A 20283-nucleotide genomic window follows, 5' to 3' on the forward strand; every position below is an offset into this window, starting at 1 on the left:
AGCTAACCAAATTGCACCGTTTTCAGAGGCATCACAAGGATAAACCCTTGGGACCAGACTTGCAGGGGAGATAACGCTTCATCAAACCGGGCAAATATCAACAATGGCCAATCACCACAGCGCTGTATTGCGTGAGGTGACATCACATAGGCCTATTCATGTGAAGGCATACTGCTGAAGCATCATCCTATTGTTAAGCTTTGTTCTCCACATAAGTGGCAAAATTGATGTTAAGACATAGCCTACCCTTTTGCCAGATAGTCTTGATGAATGCTTAAATCTACGTATAGCCACCTAACCCCTGATTTATTAGATGGAATGAATGAGGAGCTCAGTATCGAATCGGATCTTTCTTTAGCCTATTTGTCAATCAGGCAAACGGATTGTCCAAAAGTTCGACAGTCAAACACGCCACGCGCTACACTCGTATATCATAACAATTTATTTGTTACCAATTAGGCCTACATCAGTGGCATCGTGGCTTAGGCTCTGTTTAGAGAACTTTGAATACCAATTTACACGTGAAATATATTTTAGATATTACATTTAAAAATATTAGATTCTGATAAGCCACCTGGTTGCAACGCCACATTCCTGGATAATGCTACAAAGTGTGACCTGTTTAAATCAATTGTAATTCATCTCTAATTTCTCATTTGTGTTGGTGTGACAAAAACACAAAATTTAGACTGTGAGCTTGTGATATGACTGTCGGTCTGGTTTATTGTCCGGTCATAAACGATTTCACTCACAGGTTATGAACACTCACAGTTGTTTTAGACTCCCTTGTGTAAGGAATATATTTTTAGGTCTGGTTCAAAATGTTGATCTTTGTCATTTCAGTCAGTGACTTGTCATTTCCACTTCCTCTGCCAGGGAGAGGTTCTGTATGGTATGGCTTATAAAAAAACGCACTATGTAGAATGAGATTAAGGTCATTGTAGCATTTGGGTACATGTAAAGGTGCAAGCTGATAAAGAACTCTAACATCTATTCTAGGCCGCAGGCATAAATGTCTATGAATTGGAGCAATTTATTGATTATGTCATATGTGTCATATACCAACAGCACAGCTTTTGATAGTTCATTCCATCAGTCCATTCATCCTCCTCTGCAGCATTTCTGCAGCCTTGTTAATGCTTGTGAGGAGCTTTGGAGGCTGCCCTCAGCTCTGGATCCAGCGATGAGGGATGATCCGGATGGATGCTGTGCTGTCGCGGGTCATCAGCCGGGTCACCTGCTCCAGAGACAGGCCAGCAACCATTTCCCCGTTCACCTCCAGAATCTCGTCCCCAACCCCCAGAAGCCCAGTGTAGATGCTGTCTGCTGAGGTGTCTCCCACCTGGTCCACAAACACACCTGAGAGGAAAAGCAGAGGGATCTTGGGTTATTCATTTGGAAGCATAGCATAGCTTCTTGCACCAGTCTGGCCATATTGAATGGTACTAATTTCTTATGCGTGTATTTTAACGGTAAACATCAGTAATAGCATCACTAATAGCAAGTTCTAAGATATCCAAGCAATACACTTTCAAACCAGCAGGCTGCTCTGAGTAAGAGTCTGCTAAAGAACATGCAATGCAATATTAAACAAATTGAAACTATTACACCAATACACATCATATACTGTAGATCAGTGTGTGATATCTGAAGCAACATAAATTATGGTTTCCTCCCAAAACAGCTTAAAGGAACAGTGGATAGTCAGATCTTAAAAGATAAAACATATTGCATTTTTAAGTTTATTGAGTCTTTATTATGGTATGAAGGTCTCAGCATTGGACTTCAGTATGCAACCCAGGTGAGGTGTTAGGAACATTACCTGAGCCTGGGCGGCCTTTACCCCTGGAGATTACGAATCCAAAGGGCCCGTTAGCTGGCCGACTCAGCTCTATGTGCAGGGTCCCATCCGTGTAAGCCTGGACCAGACGCCCTTGGGGCCCACGAGGGGCCTCCAGATCCCCGAGGCATGGATCTTGGTCAAATTCCCTAACAGAAAACAGACAGATGAATCGTGGATAAAATTAGCCTTTAATGTGTATTTACAATGAGAATGAATACAAATAAAATAAATATACACACACACATACACACACACACACACATACACACACACACACACACACACTAAAAAAACAAATACATGCACACATAGACATAATTTAAAAAAATTATACCTTGGAGCCAGATTATAGGGCACTGCTCCCAATATTGTTGAACGCTCTTTTAGCCTCTTTGGGGATTGGAGGCTCTGTACGGAAGAGACTTTTCTCAACTGGGCCAGAGGAGACTCCTGGTGGTGAAATGTGAAATTACAACCACGTCAATGACTACAATTACCCCTATCTAATGGTTTTAATGTAGTACTTATTAATAAAAGAGTAAACAAGCACACCAATAAACAATTTATATATCTGATTTGATGTATGTTCCTAAATTATCCAGAGTACCTGATTTGCACAATTGTAGATATTTCAGTTTTGCATAGCTGTTTAATATTAATTTAAGGCTCTAGTCTAGTCAAAGAATCTATAATTTTAAGGTGAGTAGAAGCAGTCATCAATTATCAAACAGTTATTATACTGTGTCCACTTATTTTACAGCAGTTAACCTCACCGTGTGCAGGGACTGCAGGGATGGGGTCCTCTGCAGTCGAGTCCGGGGGTGGTGTGACGGAGAGGGGGAGGCCGAGGCGGAGATGGGAGCCGGGGCGATGTGCCGGGCAGATGGCGAGCACAGGTGATCCATGCTGCTGGAGCGGTTACCCTTCACCAGCTTGCCCACACTGTTGAGGCCCATGGCAGAGAAGAAGCGCCGCAGAGAGAGCTTGGATTTGCCCTCCTGTTCCATCATGGCCCTGCTGAGTTGTGTGCACATGGAAAAAAGTACAAATAATCACAATGAGTCTAATGATTGATAGCGTGATGATAAAAGGTGCAAAAATTGACTGAAAACTAAAGGAATCAGTGGAGTCATAAAAGGAGAGATTCAGTATATAGGATCATTTTAGTGCAGTTCCATGCAGTTGTGAGAGATCAGGATCATGGGTGACTTAAGAGGTGAGACCCACCGAGCACTCTCTGGCATGTCCTCCCACATGAGCTCCGCCTTGCGGTGCTCTGCCCGGAGAAGCTCTGACCTCAGATCATCAGCCTTGGTTCCTACCCCGCAACGCAAGGCTGGCCGGCACTCTAGAGGGCCACCTGGAGCACAGGCACCTGTGAGATCCTCTCCGCCCAAGTGAGCTGTCAATGAAAAACCACACAGTGAGTCGCCAGCTTCAAATTCTCTCCTGTCATCATCAAATTCTCTCCTGTCATCATCAGTTTCTGAACCTCTCTTCATGTGAGTCAGCTGTGGTGAAAGCAGTCAGCCAGCAGATGGAGTAGTTCACTGTTGTGTTAACTGCATAACATGAAAGGTAATCTGAAAAATGCACAACCACTGGAGAACTGAAAAGCTACAGATGGAGTAAAAAGCTGGTAAGAGCAAATAAAAGAGACAAGAAAGAAAAGAAAAACAACATTCCCTCACTCACCTGGCACTGCCTCTGAGGAGGTTTCCCATAATCCCTGAGATGGGAGGTCAGAGGTCATCTTGGCAGTAGTGTACCTGAGAGAAGACTGCTTGATACAGGGTGTGAGACCTGTAGAGGAAGTCCCTGCCATCACCGTGAGCTGCTCGTCAGCCGAGAGCTCTATGTGGTGAGGCTTCCCTTCCTTTTCCTGGTCCAGGTGGACAAGCCGATACTGGACGGAGGGCAGCAGCGTCAGCACCCGCTGCCCACTAGCCAGGTTCTTGGAGGAGGACTTCAAGGCCGACTTGAGGGGTAACTGGGGAGACGAGGTGTCCTTAAGAATCCCAGAGCCGCTTGCTGCAGCCGGCACGTGTCCTAGCATGGACTGAGCGTCAAGTGAGAATGTCACCCCCTGGGGTGCCATGGGCATACTCTGGGTGTACAGAAGGCTGCCCTCCTCCATGCCTGCCCTCATTTTTGAATAGGAGTTGCGCCTCTGCGCCCACAGGTCCTGGCTGCGGGCGTAGGGGCCGAGGACGTGTCCTGCCTCGTCGCGCCTCTCGCCCTTCAAACTCCTCCTCCTTAGCTTGCCGAAGCCAGACACCTGCTCTCCGGCGCCTCCTTCACCTGCACCCCCCATACTGTCGGCCAGGGCTGCCATGGCAGCGAGGTCCGTGTCTCCGGCGTTGTAACTCTGCGGCTGGTCGGCCGGACCGGGGGAGACCCACTTGGGGACAAGCTTCCCTCGCCCATCAGCAGTGCTCAGGACAGGCTGGCCGTGTGCGTCTTTCGCTATAATGATTCCTAGGAGCGACCCGCAGGCATCACATTTACCAACAACCTCCTCCTGTGGTATGATCACCTGGTTTGCCGCTCCTTCGTCTTCTTTTCGGATGGTTGCCGTGGACATGCCTCGACTCTGTTCTGGTTTGGTTGCTGCATTTTGAGACTTGTCCGTCACCACAGGCCCTCGCTGCCGGACCCGTTCTAGGTACCGTCGCTCTGCTTCCCTCTCAGACTCGTCCTCAAAGCGCACACGTGTGGGAGACTGGCCGACCCGACGAGAACGTGTCCCGCGCTCACACTCTCTGCCCCGAACATCCACAAGCTTGATGGGGGCAATTGCTATCTCCTCCTGAGCCGCCACCAGGACGGCTTTATGCAGTGGAGGAGACCCAGTAGGCAGATCCCTACAGAGGAGAAAGGCCCACAAGGGATATAATGAGGTATGACTGCTATTTTAATGATTTTCTCTCTGTTTTCCTTTTATGCTAGTTTTTAAGTCTTTTATGTTGTTTTATGTGCATTGTAGCACTTTGAGGTCGTTGAATTGATGTAAAGTGCGTTATAAATAACATTTATTATTATTATTATTATTATTATTATTATTATTATTATTATATATGGACTGTGTGTTCTGGCTAAATTTTCAAACAGGCTCATTCAATCAGGCCCCCATCCTCCAATGTAATTGGCTAATTTATTCATTCCCTCACTCTCCACCTCAAGCTGGTGTATGGTGAGCATTCTGGTACATAATGGCTGGTGTGCATCACCCAGTTAGGTGCTTCACTGTAATCTGTACTGTGGTTTGGGTGGTTTGATAAAGTGCCATATACAGGTGCATCTAAAAAAAAATAAAAGCATTAACATCTCAAGAAAAGTTATTTTTTTCCCCCGTAATTTATTTTTTAAAAGTGACATTTTTATATATTACATTACATTTGGCTGACGCATTTTTAACCAAAGCGACTAACAACATGGTAAACAGTTTAAGTTTTAAAGCATTTCTCATCAATTTTAGGACAATTTAAAAACGGTAGAGTACAGTAAGAATAAGTGCATCAGTGAGTGCTGTTTTTAACAGTTACGTGTCAGTTCAAGACGGCTGGTAAGTGCTAGGATCAGCAAGACTTGTTGTAAGTGGTGCTATGAGAGGAGATGTTCTCTAAAGAGCTGGGTTTTCAGGAGTTTTTTGAAAATGGAGAGGGATGTCCCTGCCCTTGTAGGAACTGGCAGTGTGTTCCATCAACAAGGAACAACAGATGAGAAAAGTTTGGATTGGCCTGAGCGTATAATCTAGATTCATTACACATACAGTGAAATATTTAAAACCTTTTTTGTTTCAATCTGTATTATTATATTATAATAATTATAATTATTGTTATATAGGGGCAGCCGCGGCCTGCTGGTTAGCGCTTCGGACTTGTAACGGGAGGGTTGCCGGTTCAAACCCCGACCAGTAGGCACGGCTGAAGTGCCCTTGAGCAAGGCATCTAACCCCTCACTGCTCCCCGAGCGCCGTTGTTGTTGCAGGCAGCTCACTGCGCCGGGATTAGTGTGTGCTTCACCTCACTGTGTTCACTAATTCACGGTGTGTTTCACTAATTCACGGATTGGGATAAATGCAGAGACCAAATTTCCCTCACAGGATCAAAAGAGTATATATACTTATACTTATTATAAACTTGATGATTATGGTTTACAACTAATGGAAATCAAAAATCCAGAATCTCAAAATATTACAATAAAGAATTTTTGATACAGAAATGTCGACATGAGATGAGCTCTGATCTAAGTAAAAACACCGGCAATGGTTTCCTGAGCCTTTAATCTCTCTGACTATGCAGGGCTATGGACATCTCCATGATATTAATTTTTTTCTGCACCTGTAAATGCAAGTTGCTGTTGTTGTTGTTGTTGTTGTTTGTCTTTAATGGTATGTTTGTCTATTTTTGGTATGTATACCAAAATAAAATATATTTTTTGCTAGCAAAAGGCATATGTACCAACATCCTTAAATAGTTAAATATAGTATAAGTTGGCAAATGTTTATAGATAGACTACACTCAACATGGTGTTAGCTAAACAATATGTGCTGTACAATGTCCATATCTAAGCACCTTCACCTATGTAAAGACAACAACCTTTATATATAATACATGTAAAATACTGGTAATGGATATACACAAATGTATCATCCCATAGAGGAATTGTACCTGCATATCTCATCCTGGACTGCCACCATGACGGACTTGTGCAGTGGGGGAGACACAGTCGGTTGATCCCTTCAGAACAGAAATATGCACAGTGTGTTTACCCAGAAAATGCAAAATACCATATCAACAATCTATATTAATAATTAATATAAAACTAAGACATGCATATACTATGCATGTAAAGTAATTGTATGTTTGCACAAATAATCTACTCAATATGCTGATAATATATTGCTGATTCGTACCTGCATATCTCCTCCGGAGCTGCCACCAGTACGGCTTTAAGTAATGGGGGAGACCCCAATGGTACTTCCCTACAAGAGAAATATTCACATTCTTTCATGACAGCATATGCCTGCTCGTATCAAATGGAAAGACTGAAGAAACTGTTGTAATAGTATCATTTTGACAAACTCAAAATAGCTACAGCTACTTCAAAGTATTTTCATGACATCAAGCTTGACTTAATGTTGCAATATTTAGCATGCTAGATATTGGTTGATTAGTGAAAGCTCTTGGTTTGTTAGACAACATCTTATGTAAGGCTTTTTGTGCTGTGGAGCTGTCAGCTGTCCTTTCTTTTTCTTTTCAGCATTTTTATCTGAAATCTTAAACTATCTGATTCTATTATTCTATTAATGATTACTCTGATTAATATACAAAACATTGCACCTGCATATGTTATCCTGGGATGCTGCCATGACAGCCTTATGCAGAGGGGGAGATCCTATTGGCACATCCCTACAAGCGAAATATACACACTCATTCAGACAAACATTGCCCCTATAATAATGGTTCAGATAATACACAATGCATTTAACACTCCAAGAGAGAGATTTCTACATTTATTATCATTAACATTGCGGCTATACAACAATATCAACATTGCTATGATACCATGAACATCATACAGGGAACTACAAAAAATTAGCAAAGTCCTGAGCATCATCCAGCTGAATAGACATGTTACCTGCATGGCTCCTCTTGAGAGTCCCCCTGCACTGCTACTGCCTTATGTTGTAAGGGAGAGCCAGACTGCAGATCCCTGCTGAAGAGACATGGTTGAACTCAATAAGGTCATGGTAGCTAAAGTAACAGGTATCCAATATATAATGCAACCAATAAATAAATAAATCAGAATCAAATTACATATTATGGAGGAAATGCGTCAGAATGCAAATGTTTTCTAAGACAGTTAGAATGAATATACATATTGTAAGACATCTGGAAGGAATACAAAAAAAAACATGACTAATAGGATAACTGCAATAGAATTAGCTGTATATTGGTTTGAGGAAGATAAAGAGCCATACATTTGTATATAAAGGGTTGATATTCTAGAATATCAAGATGTAGGGGGTCAGTAAGGTTAAATGTCTATTCAACTAAAAAAAAAAAAAAACTCAAATCAACCATGACTGACAATATAACTTAGCAATGACAAGCAATGCATTACATAACCTAGTAAACAACACAAGTGAAGCTCCCTAAGTCTTTTACCTGTTTGCCTTTTCTTGGGCCACCTGCACAGCCTTATGGAATACAGGAAGTTCACTAAAGGAGAACAAAATATCATGTGTCATTAGGCTACTTTACTCCCTCCTTCATTATCCATCATTCATAAGAGGGTTGAATCCAAATATAACAGCAGCTTGGTCCTCAATATCAAAATTGTTGTCTAATAATCTGCAGTGTTGCATTTCTATTGTTAAAATTCTGATGACATAAGTATGTAGTGCTCCTAATGTTAGGGTTCAGTATATTGATTAAATCCTTTGTATTATGAACATATTTTATTTTGGGAGCATTTTAGTAGCCTGCAGAATATAGGTCAGGTCAGCATGGGTGCAAGAGCACTTTAAAACATAAGCTTTTAATAAATTGTTTATACTAAAAATGCCTTGAAAAAGCTTTTCAAAATGTGTTATCGGTGCTTAATGTCAGCGATGATCACATCAGAGTATGTTGTTGTTATGTAATAATATACAGAATGTCATTTTCCTAGGGTTCTTTTATTTAGTCAGTGTATGGTGCATATGCTTACTTGTTGACTCTTTAGAACGTGTTGGCAGGATTTATGGAATAACATGGGCGTAGAAAAATAATCGCAACATGTCACAAACTTGATTACATAACACAGACAGTCCAGTGCAGGGTCTCAGCCTGTGCTGAATACTACTTGGGTTTCATATTGCACGTAAATGCCGATGTAAGGGGCCGTGATTATGGGACGACCAGTAATCTATTACACAACCCCAGGCTGTGTCCAACACCCTGTGAGGAAGACTCAAGTGACACTGTGGGGCAGAAATAAGACAGAGAGAGAGAGTGAAGTTCACTTACGGGACCTTTGCTGGACCAGTGCGGACAGGCTGTTCACCTTTGGGTAACTGAGATCGGGCTTTCAACCTCGCCCTCTCAAGCAAACGTTTGGCTTGTTCGTGACGAGGGCTTAGAGGCAGGTCGTCACTTGTGACTATACATCTGAAACGAGGACATGTTACATATTCTTTACACAGTATGGCTTTTTTTTTTTTACAAAAAGCAGACACATTTATGAGTATATCATACACTTATAATACGTTATAATCCCTGAGCACATTTAAAAAAAAGATCTTGACCTATATCTAATTGGCAGTCCAAAACATTTAAATAATCATACCATGCATGATCATTTAATAAGCATGTAAATTCGGCTGACAGCCAAAATGTGTTTGCATAATACTTTACATAAAACTATTGAATAACAATGCTTGTTTCCAATTTCAAAATATATAAAAATATGTTGTGACACTGCTTGCATGATTTACCAGAAAGCAAAAGCTAAGCTACTGTAGCACTGAAGTAAAACCCATAGCACTTCCATGTAAAGAGACAAACTCTGGGTGTGGCCATATCAACACCATCATCTTTCAAAGCTGCTTTATGTAATCTCTTTAAAAGCATGAGTGCTACACTGTGCTGTATTATGCTGCGTATAGGAAAGCTGATCTTATCTCTAGGTGATTACGAAATGTTTTTCACAAGTAACTTACACAAGTAACAGCCTCATGTTGTAAAGGAAATTAATGATATTGTCTTATGTGCGGGGATAAACTAGATGTCTGGATTTATATGCCACTGTAAACACATGCTATAAACAATGTTGATCATTGAAAATAGAACAGTGAAGATAATCATACTGGGTGTATACAGCATACATAATGATTGTCTATAACTGTATCATATCAAATGTGTTTTACCTGTAGATCTGTTCAAACTCATATGGGGACACAGTGTATACCAAATCACTCTCTCCTTCATTAAGCATACCTAAAGATAAGACAGCAACAATCATATTCATTGGTAAGATGAAAACAATGTTCCTCTCATAAAAGCTAAATAAACTAACTGTTGCTCAACTATTGCTTAATAAATGTTCACATTCAAACGTTGTACAGCCACTTGAAAGGAGGTAGAGCAAGTGATTCAGTTTTCAACAATATATCCTACTGTAAATGTTGAGTTGCTATGGCACACCCATCCAAGTGACTTTTCAGAGGGATGCAACAATGGAGAACAAATCATTCACACCCACTCACTCTCTGACCCGAGGTCTGCCAGTCAACAGCGCCTGCACATCTGGTTGCATAAGGCTCCCAGGGGGAACGGCTGAGCAGAGGGTGGCAGATTTCAGGCACTCGGTTCACTGTGCAGTATTAAAACATAGCGCTGTGACTGGGCACTGCCACTGCAGCTCTCGCTCCTGCCTCCCGCCCCTCCCCCAGGCCTCTAATCACGGCCAGCGGGCAGCACATCTGCTCACACTGGCTCTGCAGAGAGAGTGGCCTCTGCATTGGGTGACCTGCTCGTGACTAGGGGTGGAGGGTCTGACTGTCATATGCACGGTGTACATTCTGTACAGAACATTGTGGCGTTCAATGTAAGCACAGGATAAGGGATAAAGGATAAAAGATGGGGGGAGGGGGGGGGGGGGGGGGGGGGCTCAAATGCACACAGGGCACCAACTGATCTCAAAAGCAACCTGTGAGGTACTTTGCCTCCTGCCATCCAGCTGAATAGAGTGTATTTATAGTAAATGAGTTGATGAGACGAGTAGGATGAGTGAGTAAAGGCATGTACATTTCATCAGCAACTGAACAAGGCCTCGCAGCAGTGTTCAATGAGTTTGACCTGTAATGTATTCCTTTCAAGTCATTTTGTTTAAGAAACTGACTGAAATCCTACATAAAGTCCAACTAAACTATCTTTAAGGCTGCAAAAGCATGCTTCCTTAAGGCTTACAGCGGACCTACTAGCTTACCCGTGCTTTCTGTGCCCCTGACATCATCCTCTTGAGAATGGTGCACATCTACGTCAACCGCGGTCCCCTCTGTGCCTTTAGCATTGTGCCTACGGAGCATCTGCACCTGCCTGAGAGCTCTCTTACTCCTCTCCATCCTCTTACGCAGAGAGGGTGTCCTCTCTGGAGGACCTACGTTCTCCAGGCTGTCAGCTCTCCACAGTCCCTCAAAGGACTCAGCTGCGCTCGCCTCCTGTTTCCAGCACCTCCGGAGGTGACTCTCCAGGCTGTCGGAGTGGTGGAGCTGCCCGTAGCTGTCCAAGTCCACACCCCCCACTTTCATCTTTGGTTTCCCCTGGGATCCATCGGCACCTGGAGGTGGCATCTCCTTTGAGGCATTCTCTTCGTCCAAGACGAGCGTCTCTGGGCGAGCGACACGCCAGAAGCCTTTTGGAGGTGCCCAGGGTCTGGAGGAGGGGGAGGGGGAGGAGGACATGGTTGAGGAAGTCCTGGATGTGAGGTCATCCCCTTGCAAATCTCCAGAGCCATCTGTAAGAAGACTTTCTAAACTGGCTCCCTCGCCAAGGCCTCGGGTCTGGCCTGCTACACTTAGGAAGGGACTTTCTCTGCCCCCTTCACTCTCTGCTGCTGCCAGGGCTCTCTGCTCCACGAGGGCCGAAGGCTCACTTGCAAAGACACCCCTCTGGACCTGATCCGTTCCCTCTTCGTCACTGCTGCCAGGCATGTCCAACTCAGGCCGGTGCATTGAAGAGAGGGACAAGGCCTCATCTCTTCTCCTCTGCACAAAAAGCAATTTGGTATCTTCGTCGTCGCACTCCTTTTCCAGTATTTTGTCTTTTTTCTGGGACTTGGCCTTGACCTTGGATTGTAAGGCATACACCGCTGATCCAGGGAGAGGAGGGGAGGAGCCAGGTGAGAAAGAAGAGGATGAAGGTGTTATTGGCTCAGACATGGTGAGAACGTCCTGCATGTTGTACGCCAGCTGAGTCACTGTCTCTGGTCCCTTGATTTGTAGCACGGGCCGTGGGGGACGCTTTGCTCCCATTGTAAATTTTCTACCTTCCATATCTCTCCCTAAAAAAAAACAGGTAGAAAATCACTCTTAAAGAATACGAAAATCACTCTTAAAGAATACCATGTTGTTTGCGGTTAGCTGTTTAGACCCTCACTTGTTTATTCACTGATTTAAAAAGGATTAAAAACTCAGGAAGATAGTTCTCATGCGTCATCATAATCAATGTTTGCGTAATGCAAATGCTGTTACTAAACAGCTTTAAAGGGTCATCTTTGCCCCTTTTGACTTTTGAAAAGTGCAAACCATTTTCTTTCTAAACTTGTTTTGGAGAGAAAGAAATTTAAAAACACACCAATGCACATAGCCCACCGAAAACCTTTTGTTAAATTCATCAAATAGGATGTAATCCTAAACAAATGGTATTTTTAAAATTAATCATAAGAATTCTTCTATCAGATGTAATGTACCCAAAACTGACCTTTTCCATCAACCTGTCATCATAACCTTCAAAAACAGTATCAACATGCTATTTGCATGCTTAATAAAATAAACATTTTGATTCTCACCTGCAATTTGGATTAGAGACGTTGTTTTTCACACAAATTCACGGCTCATATTCCCATATCAGACAACAGGACAAAGCATCGTATAGCCCTCCATGTTGCCATTTGAACATCCCCAGCGTCATCTGGGTCATCTAAGCATAGGCTATCTCCGGCTTTCTCCTTTTGAATAAAAAAATATTTCCACAGTACCCTACGGATGCTCTTACCATTCTGTCACTGAAGTTGGACAGCATTTACCCAGTTCACTCCTGCAGTGAGCAAAGCTACTTCTAACCTACACATACTCTCTCTCCATATTCATGATTGGTCTGTTAATCCCCGCAGAAATCATACGGATTAGACAAAAATGGAAAATAAATGCGTGCTTTAATTCCGTTGTTGCCAACTGTAGCATTCTGTTGCGTAAGTCTGTGCAATTCACACGAATTCAGTTTCACGCAAATTAAAGTTAACCTGAAATCTCGTGCCCTCTTAAACGTAACCCTGTCAGTCATTTACTTGTCATGTCGTCTAACAAAAACGTCGGTTTGATTTTAAAACCAGCACTGTCAGAGGCGAAAGCACAAGAGCATATGAACTCCAGAGCAGCCTATGGTTACAATTACGCGAGATAATATTCCGTTAATAATCGGATTAACTACTGGCAAATTCTGTTTCCAAACCTCTACCTGGAATCACACTGTAGCCTTACTCTAGCCTCCACGGGGCTGATCGGAAGAGGTGGACTATTTATAAATGAGCATCAGTAACGGTCGAATTGGCCAGACTATCAGAAACAGAGCTAGGGCTAGACCTACTGCAATGTAACTTTAGAGAGCAAATATTTAATTGGTAAAAAGTTGAATGCAAGAGTGTATGATAATGTATATTATTACAGAGAATCACTGCATGCATTTTTTTCCAGGTTATGAAGATAGGTGTGTGTGTGTGTGTGTGTGTCTTTTGCAGGGGTGCCAGAAGAGGCTATAGCCTGGGCCCGCCCACCTAGATTTTCATTCATGGAAATCCAGGGAAATCTAGTCTGGTACACCTTAATAAACCTTCCCTTATAGTCCAGGCAAACTAACTCATTTTGAAGCCAAAAATAGAAGTAATTGTAAAATATTTTTTTTCAGCATAGATTATTTCTATGAAGTGTCCAGAACAACATACTAAAAGTCCTAGAATCCTAGTTGAGGAAATATGTTTAATTCTCATCAATCCAAGATGTGTGCCATTAAGGCCAGACAACAATACACCCCAATGGGGCTATTGTATTCCTTTACTCCTATCAAAATAAAACATTATACAATGAACGTATCCATGAAAAGTACAATTTTTTTGTATTACAAGTTTCTTTGAAAATTAATTTGAATATGCAAATGAGCTATACACTAATCAAAATACCCATATAGGCTTAATTTTTTCCATTACTCCTACCACAATAAAACTTTACACAATGAAAGTCTACATGAAAAGTAAAACATTTTATGTTAGAAGTTTCTTTGAAAATGAATGAATATGTAAATGAGCAATATACTAATCGAATATGCCCAAAATACACCCTAAGGGGCTTAATCTTAACTTTACTCCTATCACAATCAAACCTCACACAGTGAAAGTATACATGAAAATCAACATACCGTAGCAGCTTTGTCCTATAGAAGACCTACGTTACAAAGTTTGAATAAAGTTTCTATGTGAAACGATTCAAGCTAAATAGCAAAAACCAAAAGTGATCAGCGAAAGAAGAAGCCTAGGAAGAACAGAAACAGGGTCCAAATAACTAACACATTAATGTCCATTCAATAAGTTACATGCATAGACATGATACATTTGAAGTCTCTTGCCACACTTACCTGGGTCACTTGCCACAAAAAGACTTATAGTGACCTTAAGAATTGATTGCACAAACTTGCCTCCAGTTGCTTTCTATTTTTTTTTTATTTGCCAACAAGTCTTACCTAATGACATGACATTCCCCCACAAATAACATCATAAGAAAGTCAGAATGGCCATCCCATTTTAGTCATTAGTAACGTGGTGAGATTATATTTTGGGCTGGTAGATTTACAAATGATTGGCACCACTTCTGGCCTGATTTTCATACAATTCTACTGTATATATTATGTTTACGTGGAGAAGGTTGGCCTCGGACACTGGAAACAGACACAGTGTGTGTGTGTGTGTGTGTGTGTGTGTGTGTGTGTCTGTGTGTGTCTGTGTGTGTGAGTGTATGCATGTGTGTGTGTGCATGTGTGTGTGTGTGAGTGTATGCATATGTGTGTGTGTGTGTGTCTGTGTGTGTGTGCGCATGTGTGTGTGTGTGTGTGAGTGTATGCATGTGTGTGTGTGTCATACAATTCTGTATTATTGTTACGTGGAGAAGGTTGGCCTCAGACACTGGAAATAGATACAGTGTGTGTGTGTGTGTGTGTGCGCGCGCGTGTGAGTGAGTGTATGCATGTGTGTGTGTGTGTGTATGTGTGAAACCAGAAATACTAGATGAAGTCCACTGTAGTTGCAAGAAAGACTACAGCACAAAGAGATGCACATGCAAAAAACATGGGCTCTCTTGCACTGCCATTTGCGGAAAATGTCGTGGTACTAGCTGCACAAACTCACAGTTGCCTAATTTATCAGATGAATATGACCCAGAGCAGAAGAACTAAGCAAAGAACAAACTAGGAACTGATATAGGGAGCCACAGAGAAGGGGTTGAGGATCCACGCTGGATTAAAAAAAAAGAATAATAAAATAAATAAATAAATAAATAAACCACACAAAAAAAAACCCTCCCCTAATTGTTGCTACCTTGTCGTGGTGGGGAGGCGTGTATGCCTCTGTGACCCTGAAGACTACCTCTGGGGGTTATACCCCTGGCAGGTACTACCAAGCCAGGCAGTTTTCAGGTTAGAGGCCAGTCTAAAAGCAGCATTGCCATAACCCATTGGGAGTAGGATGATTAGATGAAGATTGGGCCGATGTATTTGTCATACACATGAATGGTGTTTCTGCCTATGCAAATTGTTACATATTCAATAAGTGTGGAGCTTATGCATTTAAATTCATGCAGCTGAATAGGCAGCTGTGCATATTCAAATTCATTTCAAAAGAAACTTGTAATACAAAAAAAGTTAATTTTCATGTATACTTTTACTATGTAAAGTTTTACTGTGGTAGGAGTAAAGGAAAAAATTAAGCCTATTTGGGTGTAGCATATTCGATTAGTGTAGCTCATTTGCATATTAAAATTAATTTTCAAAGAAACTTGTAATACAAAAAAAAAATACTTTTCGTGGATATGTTCATTGTGTAAAGTTTCATTTTGATTGGAGTAAAGGAAAAAATAGCCCCATTGGGGTGCATTGTTGCCTGGCCTTATTGGCACACATCTCAGATTGATGAGAATTTAACATATTTCCTCAACTAGGATTTCTTAGGACTTTTAGTATGTTGTTCTGGGCACCTCAAAGAAATGATCTATGCTGAAAAAAAATATTTTACAATTAGTCTGTCGTAAAACATTACTTTGCCTGGACTATTAGACACGGAAAATGTCAGGCTAGTCAGCGATGAGATGGGAAGACGAAACCGAAACGTATTGTGACAGAAGCAGCAACACCTGCAAACATCAAAAAATGCAGTTGGAAAAATATTAATTAATAAAAATAGTAGACCCACAAATATTGTTTCCTGACTGTTGTTGTATGCTGTTAATTGTCAGTATGTAAAGTTTAGGCAAAGTAGGAAGCAATGTTAGGATGATGTGATTGGTGGCTAGACCAATGATTTCAAAGTGTTGCAAGTGTTGGAAACTTACCCAATCGAGAGTCACCACACTTTATTCACTTTGTGAATGAGTCTGGATTTTTCCAAGCCAACAGGAAAGCTGGCGATTCCAAGGGCCTTACAATGACAGAGAGCCCCCAGAACATATGTCAAGGATCGATGGTGGGGGCCCAAGTTACTACAGTTGAGGCCAAATTTGTTGGAATTTGTTGAAAGAACTAGATGTACCGCAGAGCGGTACAAAATATGACTGCCGCCCAGTCCAGCACATTTTTTACACAAAAATAAATCACGCTGAAAGACCTATATGATTCTAACTGTCTCACTAAATTGCATTATCCACACTCAATTCTTACTGGTATCTGCTAGACAACAAGTACCAAAACATGATTAGTTCATAGATTTCACATGTAAAATTAATTTTATACAAGCCCACCTCCATCTTGCCTGTTCATAATTCTGAGAAATTCTTGAATTGTGTGCATGTGTGCATGTACATGTTTATGTTATGTGTGTGCTGTGTGGGTGTGCGTGCTTGTGTGTGTGCCTGCGTATGTGCCTGTACATGCATGCGTACATATGTCTACTGTGTGAGTATGTGTCATACGTATGATTACTGTAAATGTATGTGTGTGCGTGTGTATCTGTTTGTGCACATGTGTGCACATGAAATGGGTTAACATGACCCCTGGAGGCGCATGCATGCACATGCACAAACACACATACGCAGGCCAACACACAAGCACGCACACACACACACACACACACACCCACACACATAAACATAAACGTGTACACGCACACAATTCAAGAATTTCTCAGAATTATGAACAGGCAAGATGGGGGTGGGGTTGTATAAAATGAATTTTACATGTGAAATCTATGAACTAATCATGTTTTGGTACTAGTCTAGCAGATACCAGTGAGAATTGAGTGTGGATAATGCAATTTAGTGAGACAGTTAGAATCATATAGGCCTTTCAGCGTGATTTATTTTTGTGGAAAAAATGTGCTGGACTGGGCGGCGGTCATATTTTGTACCGCTCTGCGGTACATCTAGTTATTGTTGTTATGTGTTTGAACATAAAAATATGAACATAAAAAAATGCGTTGGTCTCGAGGACAGTCGTTTTCTCCCACTGTGGTCCGAGACCGAGTCAAGACCAAGTCTTTGAAGGAACAAGTCCGAGACGAGACCGAGAAAGCAGAAATCGGTCTCGAGACCGGTCTCGAGTACTACTGTACATCACCACATCAGACGTCCAATGTTTATGGGCTCCTTCTCCACAAATGCCTTAACATTGTTTTCTTGTCGTTTTTTAACGTTATTGCACTATCAATGTCTTGTACAACAGACACGATAGCGAAAATCTAAATGTCTAGCTTATAGTGACAGGCTTTTTGTTGCAAACAAAATCAACCAAAGTGCGCTCAGGAGACGTGATAGATGAGGCACCATTGCTCATCTGTCCATCATCGTACAAAGCCTGCCCCAAAAAATTTGATTGGTGCAGTCAATTCGAATTCAGACCGAATTTACCGACCTCAAATTTTGTGGGCGGGGTTAAATTCGGGTTGGCTTCCAGGCATAAGGTATAAAAAAAAAGGGGGGGGGGGGGGGTGATGCTGTGGTGCAACTGGCCACCACATTCAGGTCTAAGTATACCACATTCAGCTAAGTATGTCCATGGCAACCCGGGTTCGAGTTCAACCCAGTCATTTCGATTCCATTTCATCCCTCTCCCACTTGCTTCTGCTCCCCTCACTTTCTCAAAAAAGGCAAAAGGCCAAAAATATATACTTTATACACTCTAAAAAGTGATTGACATTTTGTGTCAATTTCAACACAGCAATTGTGTGGCTGGCTGGGTGAAAGACAGATTTTTAAAATACAATTTTTAACACATCACTTTTTAGAGTGCTTTGTTTATTTTGCAAAGATATTCTGAAATGGCACATAAACATGTGCTTACCTGTAATAAAAGCTGGATTATAGTGATGTTTCAAGCAAGCTGTTTCACCTTAACTAGTGTTCAGTCATTCAGCCTATTTAAATGGAGATAGTAGCCACTCTGTAGTTTGATATCATTGTGTGGACCACACAGAAAATGAACCACAGAAGGCAGATTTGTATAAGGAGATCAGAAAGAAAATTATATATACACATTTTAAAGGTAAAGGCAGTCCATCTACAAAGCAGCTTGATGTTCCTGTGACTGCACAGAAGTTTCAGGTTCATGGACTGTAGCCAACCTCCCTGGATGTGGCTACAGTCCTACAGTTCAACTAAACTGAACAGAAGGATAGTAGCTCCAAGGTCAACCAGGGTTCATCAGTGTGTAATCACACCATCAGTCACTTTTTGGACAAAAGCGTGCACTTTGGAGGACTCCACTGTTGAAAGAAAAACCAGTGTAGAATTAAAAGCAGTCTGAATAAAATACATATTGTGAAGTCAAAGATTCCTCTGGTAGAAATGTCTTTTGGGTTGATGAGACAAAACTTTTTGGTATGTCACATCAGCATTATGTTCACAGATGAAAAGTGATGATCGCCATGCGTGAACCTGTGAGTCATTCCCCCTTCCATGCTGAGCCCCCTGAAAGCCAAGTAAGCCGAAAGCAGTTTTTGACAACGATGACTGCACCTAAGATGACAAAATGTATGTGGCATTTTGGTCTCAAAAGAAACTGCATCAACCAAGTTTAAAACCAATAATTTGTTGTGTGGCCACCAAATGAAAACCATAGCCAAATGCAAAAATCACACTTCAATCAAATTTGGCAAATTTGGCTATGATGACTAAAGGGCCTGTGTGTGTGTGTGTGAACTTGATAATAAAAAAAAGTTTTGAATCTGAAAATGATAGGCATAGGCCTACGTGAATATGATGTGATTGTAGGCAATCACACTGATTGACATCAAGGGTGTCTGAAAAACTAGGTTACATTTGAGGATAGATTTTTATCCTTATGGCATATCAACAACTACATTTGAGGATAGATTTTTTCACTTTTCACAACAGAGGGCCAGGGGCTGAAAACACGGATGTGACAAGTACAGAAAGAGTAGCATGAGCAAGAGTCTGTTGATAACTTCTAAATCTGTCAGAATGTAGCCTAATTGGCTAGCCTATGTATGCCTGGTTTAGTTGGTGGTTTTGTCTAAAACGGGAGATTAGAATCTGAGAAGTAATACCGTGCCAAAGAATCCACGGATTGTCCTGAAGCTTTTACAACAGGCCAATATGTTTTAACGTTTATTATATCTCGAGATGGATGCAATGAGAGCGCAGAATGTCATTTGGTAACACGACCCCATTTGAAAGCACCATTGGTGCTAGTTGCGCCATATGACCACAAGGGGTAAATTCGGGTAGATTCCGCCCTTTGCCAGTTAGCGACTCGACTCGTTCGCTTCCTTGTTTAACTTCTGCTGTTGGCAGTTTTTGTCAGCAACTCCCCAGGAACTTCGGTAGCCGCTAACGTTACATGGTCGACATGGCGACCGACAAAATAACGCGACGTTTTCTGAAAAATAGATGAAGATATCCACTATTCTTTGAAGCAAGTAAGTATGCACTAGTTTTGTTAGGTATTTGTAGCAATGCTTGTGGTCTCTGGGTGTGGACTAAAATCTCAGATAAGAGAATAAAATGGCTAATACACACAACACAGGTTAGCTAGTAAGAAAATGCTGGCCTCTGTTCTTCTTAGCTACTAACGTTAGGATGCTAGAACATTAGCCGCCTATGGATAGCCAGCCGGCGGTGTTGTTTGCCGAGCTACGTTAGCATGGTTGTTTCTGTAGACTGACGAATGTTGGCTCTTCCCTTCTGTTGGCTCCAGTTAATGGTAACGTTAAATACATCTACAGATATCGCGCTCATTAATTTAAGAAACTGTTAGTGATTGGCGCATGGACTCCATTTAAGTTAGCACGTTAACGTTAATTATTAGCTGGGGGAAAGGTACGAGTGTTTATGAATATTGGAAATCCTATCTCATAGTTCTAGATGACCAAGTGAAATTGTAGCAACGTTGCTAACGCTATCTGGTTGCCTCCCGTAGCAAGAGCTAGCTGACCGAGGCAGTGCTATTTATTTCGATTCG

The 20283-nt window shown here is 41.7% G+C and overlaps 2 protein-coding genes across 5 annotated transcripts in view; one reads left to right on the top strand and one right to left on the bottom strand.

Moving 5' to 3' along the window:
- Nucleotides 1-527: 527 nt before the first annotated feature.
- si:ch211-13f8.1 lies at nucleotides 528-12574 on the bottom strand. The gene is made up of 15 exons (XM_042108401.1): nucleotides 12401-12574; nucleotides 10820-11893; nucleotides 9759-9828; nucleotides 8860-9000; nucleotides 8017-8070; nucleotides 7487-7564; nucleotides 7189-7257; nucleotides 6762-6830; nucleotides 6517-6585; nucleotides 3539-4707; nucleotides 3071-3245; nucleotides 2617-2860; nucleotides 2178-2293; nucleotides 1823-1989; nucleotides 528-1359 (listed from the first exon to the last, which is right to left on the bottom strand). The coding sequence occupies exons 2-15, from the start codon at nucleotides 11883-11885 to the stop codon at nucleotides 1166-1168; spliced, it is 3681 nt and encodes a 1226-aa protein (XP_041964335.1). The 5' UTR covers nucleotides 11886-11893; nucleotides 12401-12574; the 3' UTR covers nucleotides 528-1165.
- Nucleotides 12575-19506: 6932 nt separating this feature from the next.
- The window catches only part of rc3h1b (ring finger and CCCH-type domains 1b), a 33479-nt gene continuing 32702 nt past the window's right edge, over nucleotides 19507-20283 (top strand). The window contains exon 1 of one of the 4 annotated variants that reach the window (XM_042111480.1): nucleotides 19507-19741. The gene's annotated coding sequence lies outside the window, so the exon portion shown is untranslated. Of the gene's footprint in view, nucleotides 19742-20010; nucleotides 20026-20283 lie in introns of those variants that run through there. The other 3 variants (XM_042111488.1, XM_042111478.1, XM_042111479.1) reach the window with 3 other exon arrangements.

Source organism: Alosa sapidissima, chromosome 1, assembly GCF_018492685.1.
Source record: "Alosa sapidissima isolate fAloSap1 chromosome 1, fAloSap1.pri, whole genome shotgun sequence".
NCBI classification, from domain to species: Eukaryota; Metazoa; Chordata; class Actinopteri; order Clupeiformes; family Clupeidae; genus Alosa; species Alosa sapidissima.

What these genes read in the sequence shown, in the direction of transcription:
- si:ch211-13f8.1 (XM_042108401.1), bottom strand. Translation starts at nt 11,885, where the DNA reads ATGGAAGGTAGAAAATTTACAATGGGAGCAAAGCGTCCCCCACGGCCC. An exon ending in GCTCCGGAGGAGATATGCAG is followed by an intron (nt 6,586 to 6,761) that starts GTACGAATCAGC and finishes TCTGTTCTGAAG; the next exon opens with GGATCAACCGACTGTGTCTC. An exon ending in CCCTATAATCTGGCTCCAAG is followed by an intron (nt 1,990 to 2,177) that starts GTATAATTTTTT and finishes GTTTTCTGTTAG; the next exon opens with GGAATTTGACCAAGATCCAT.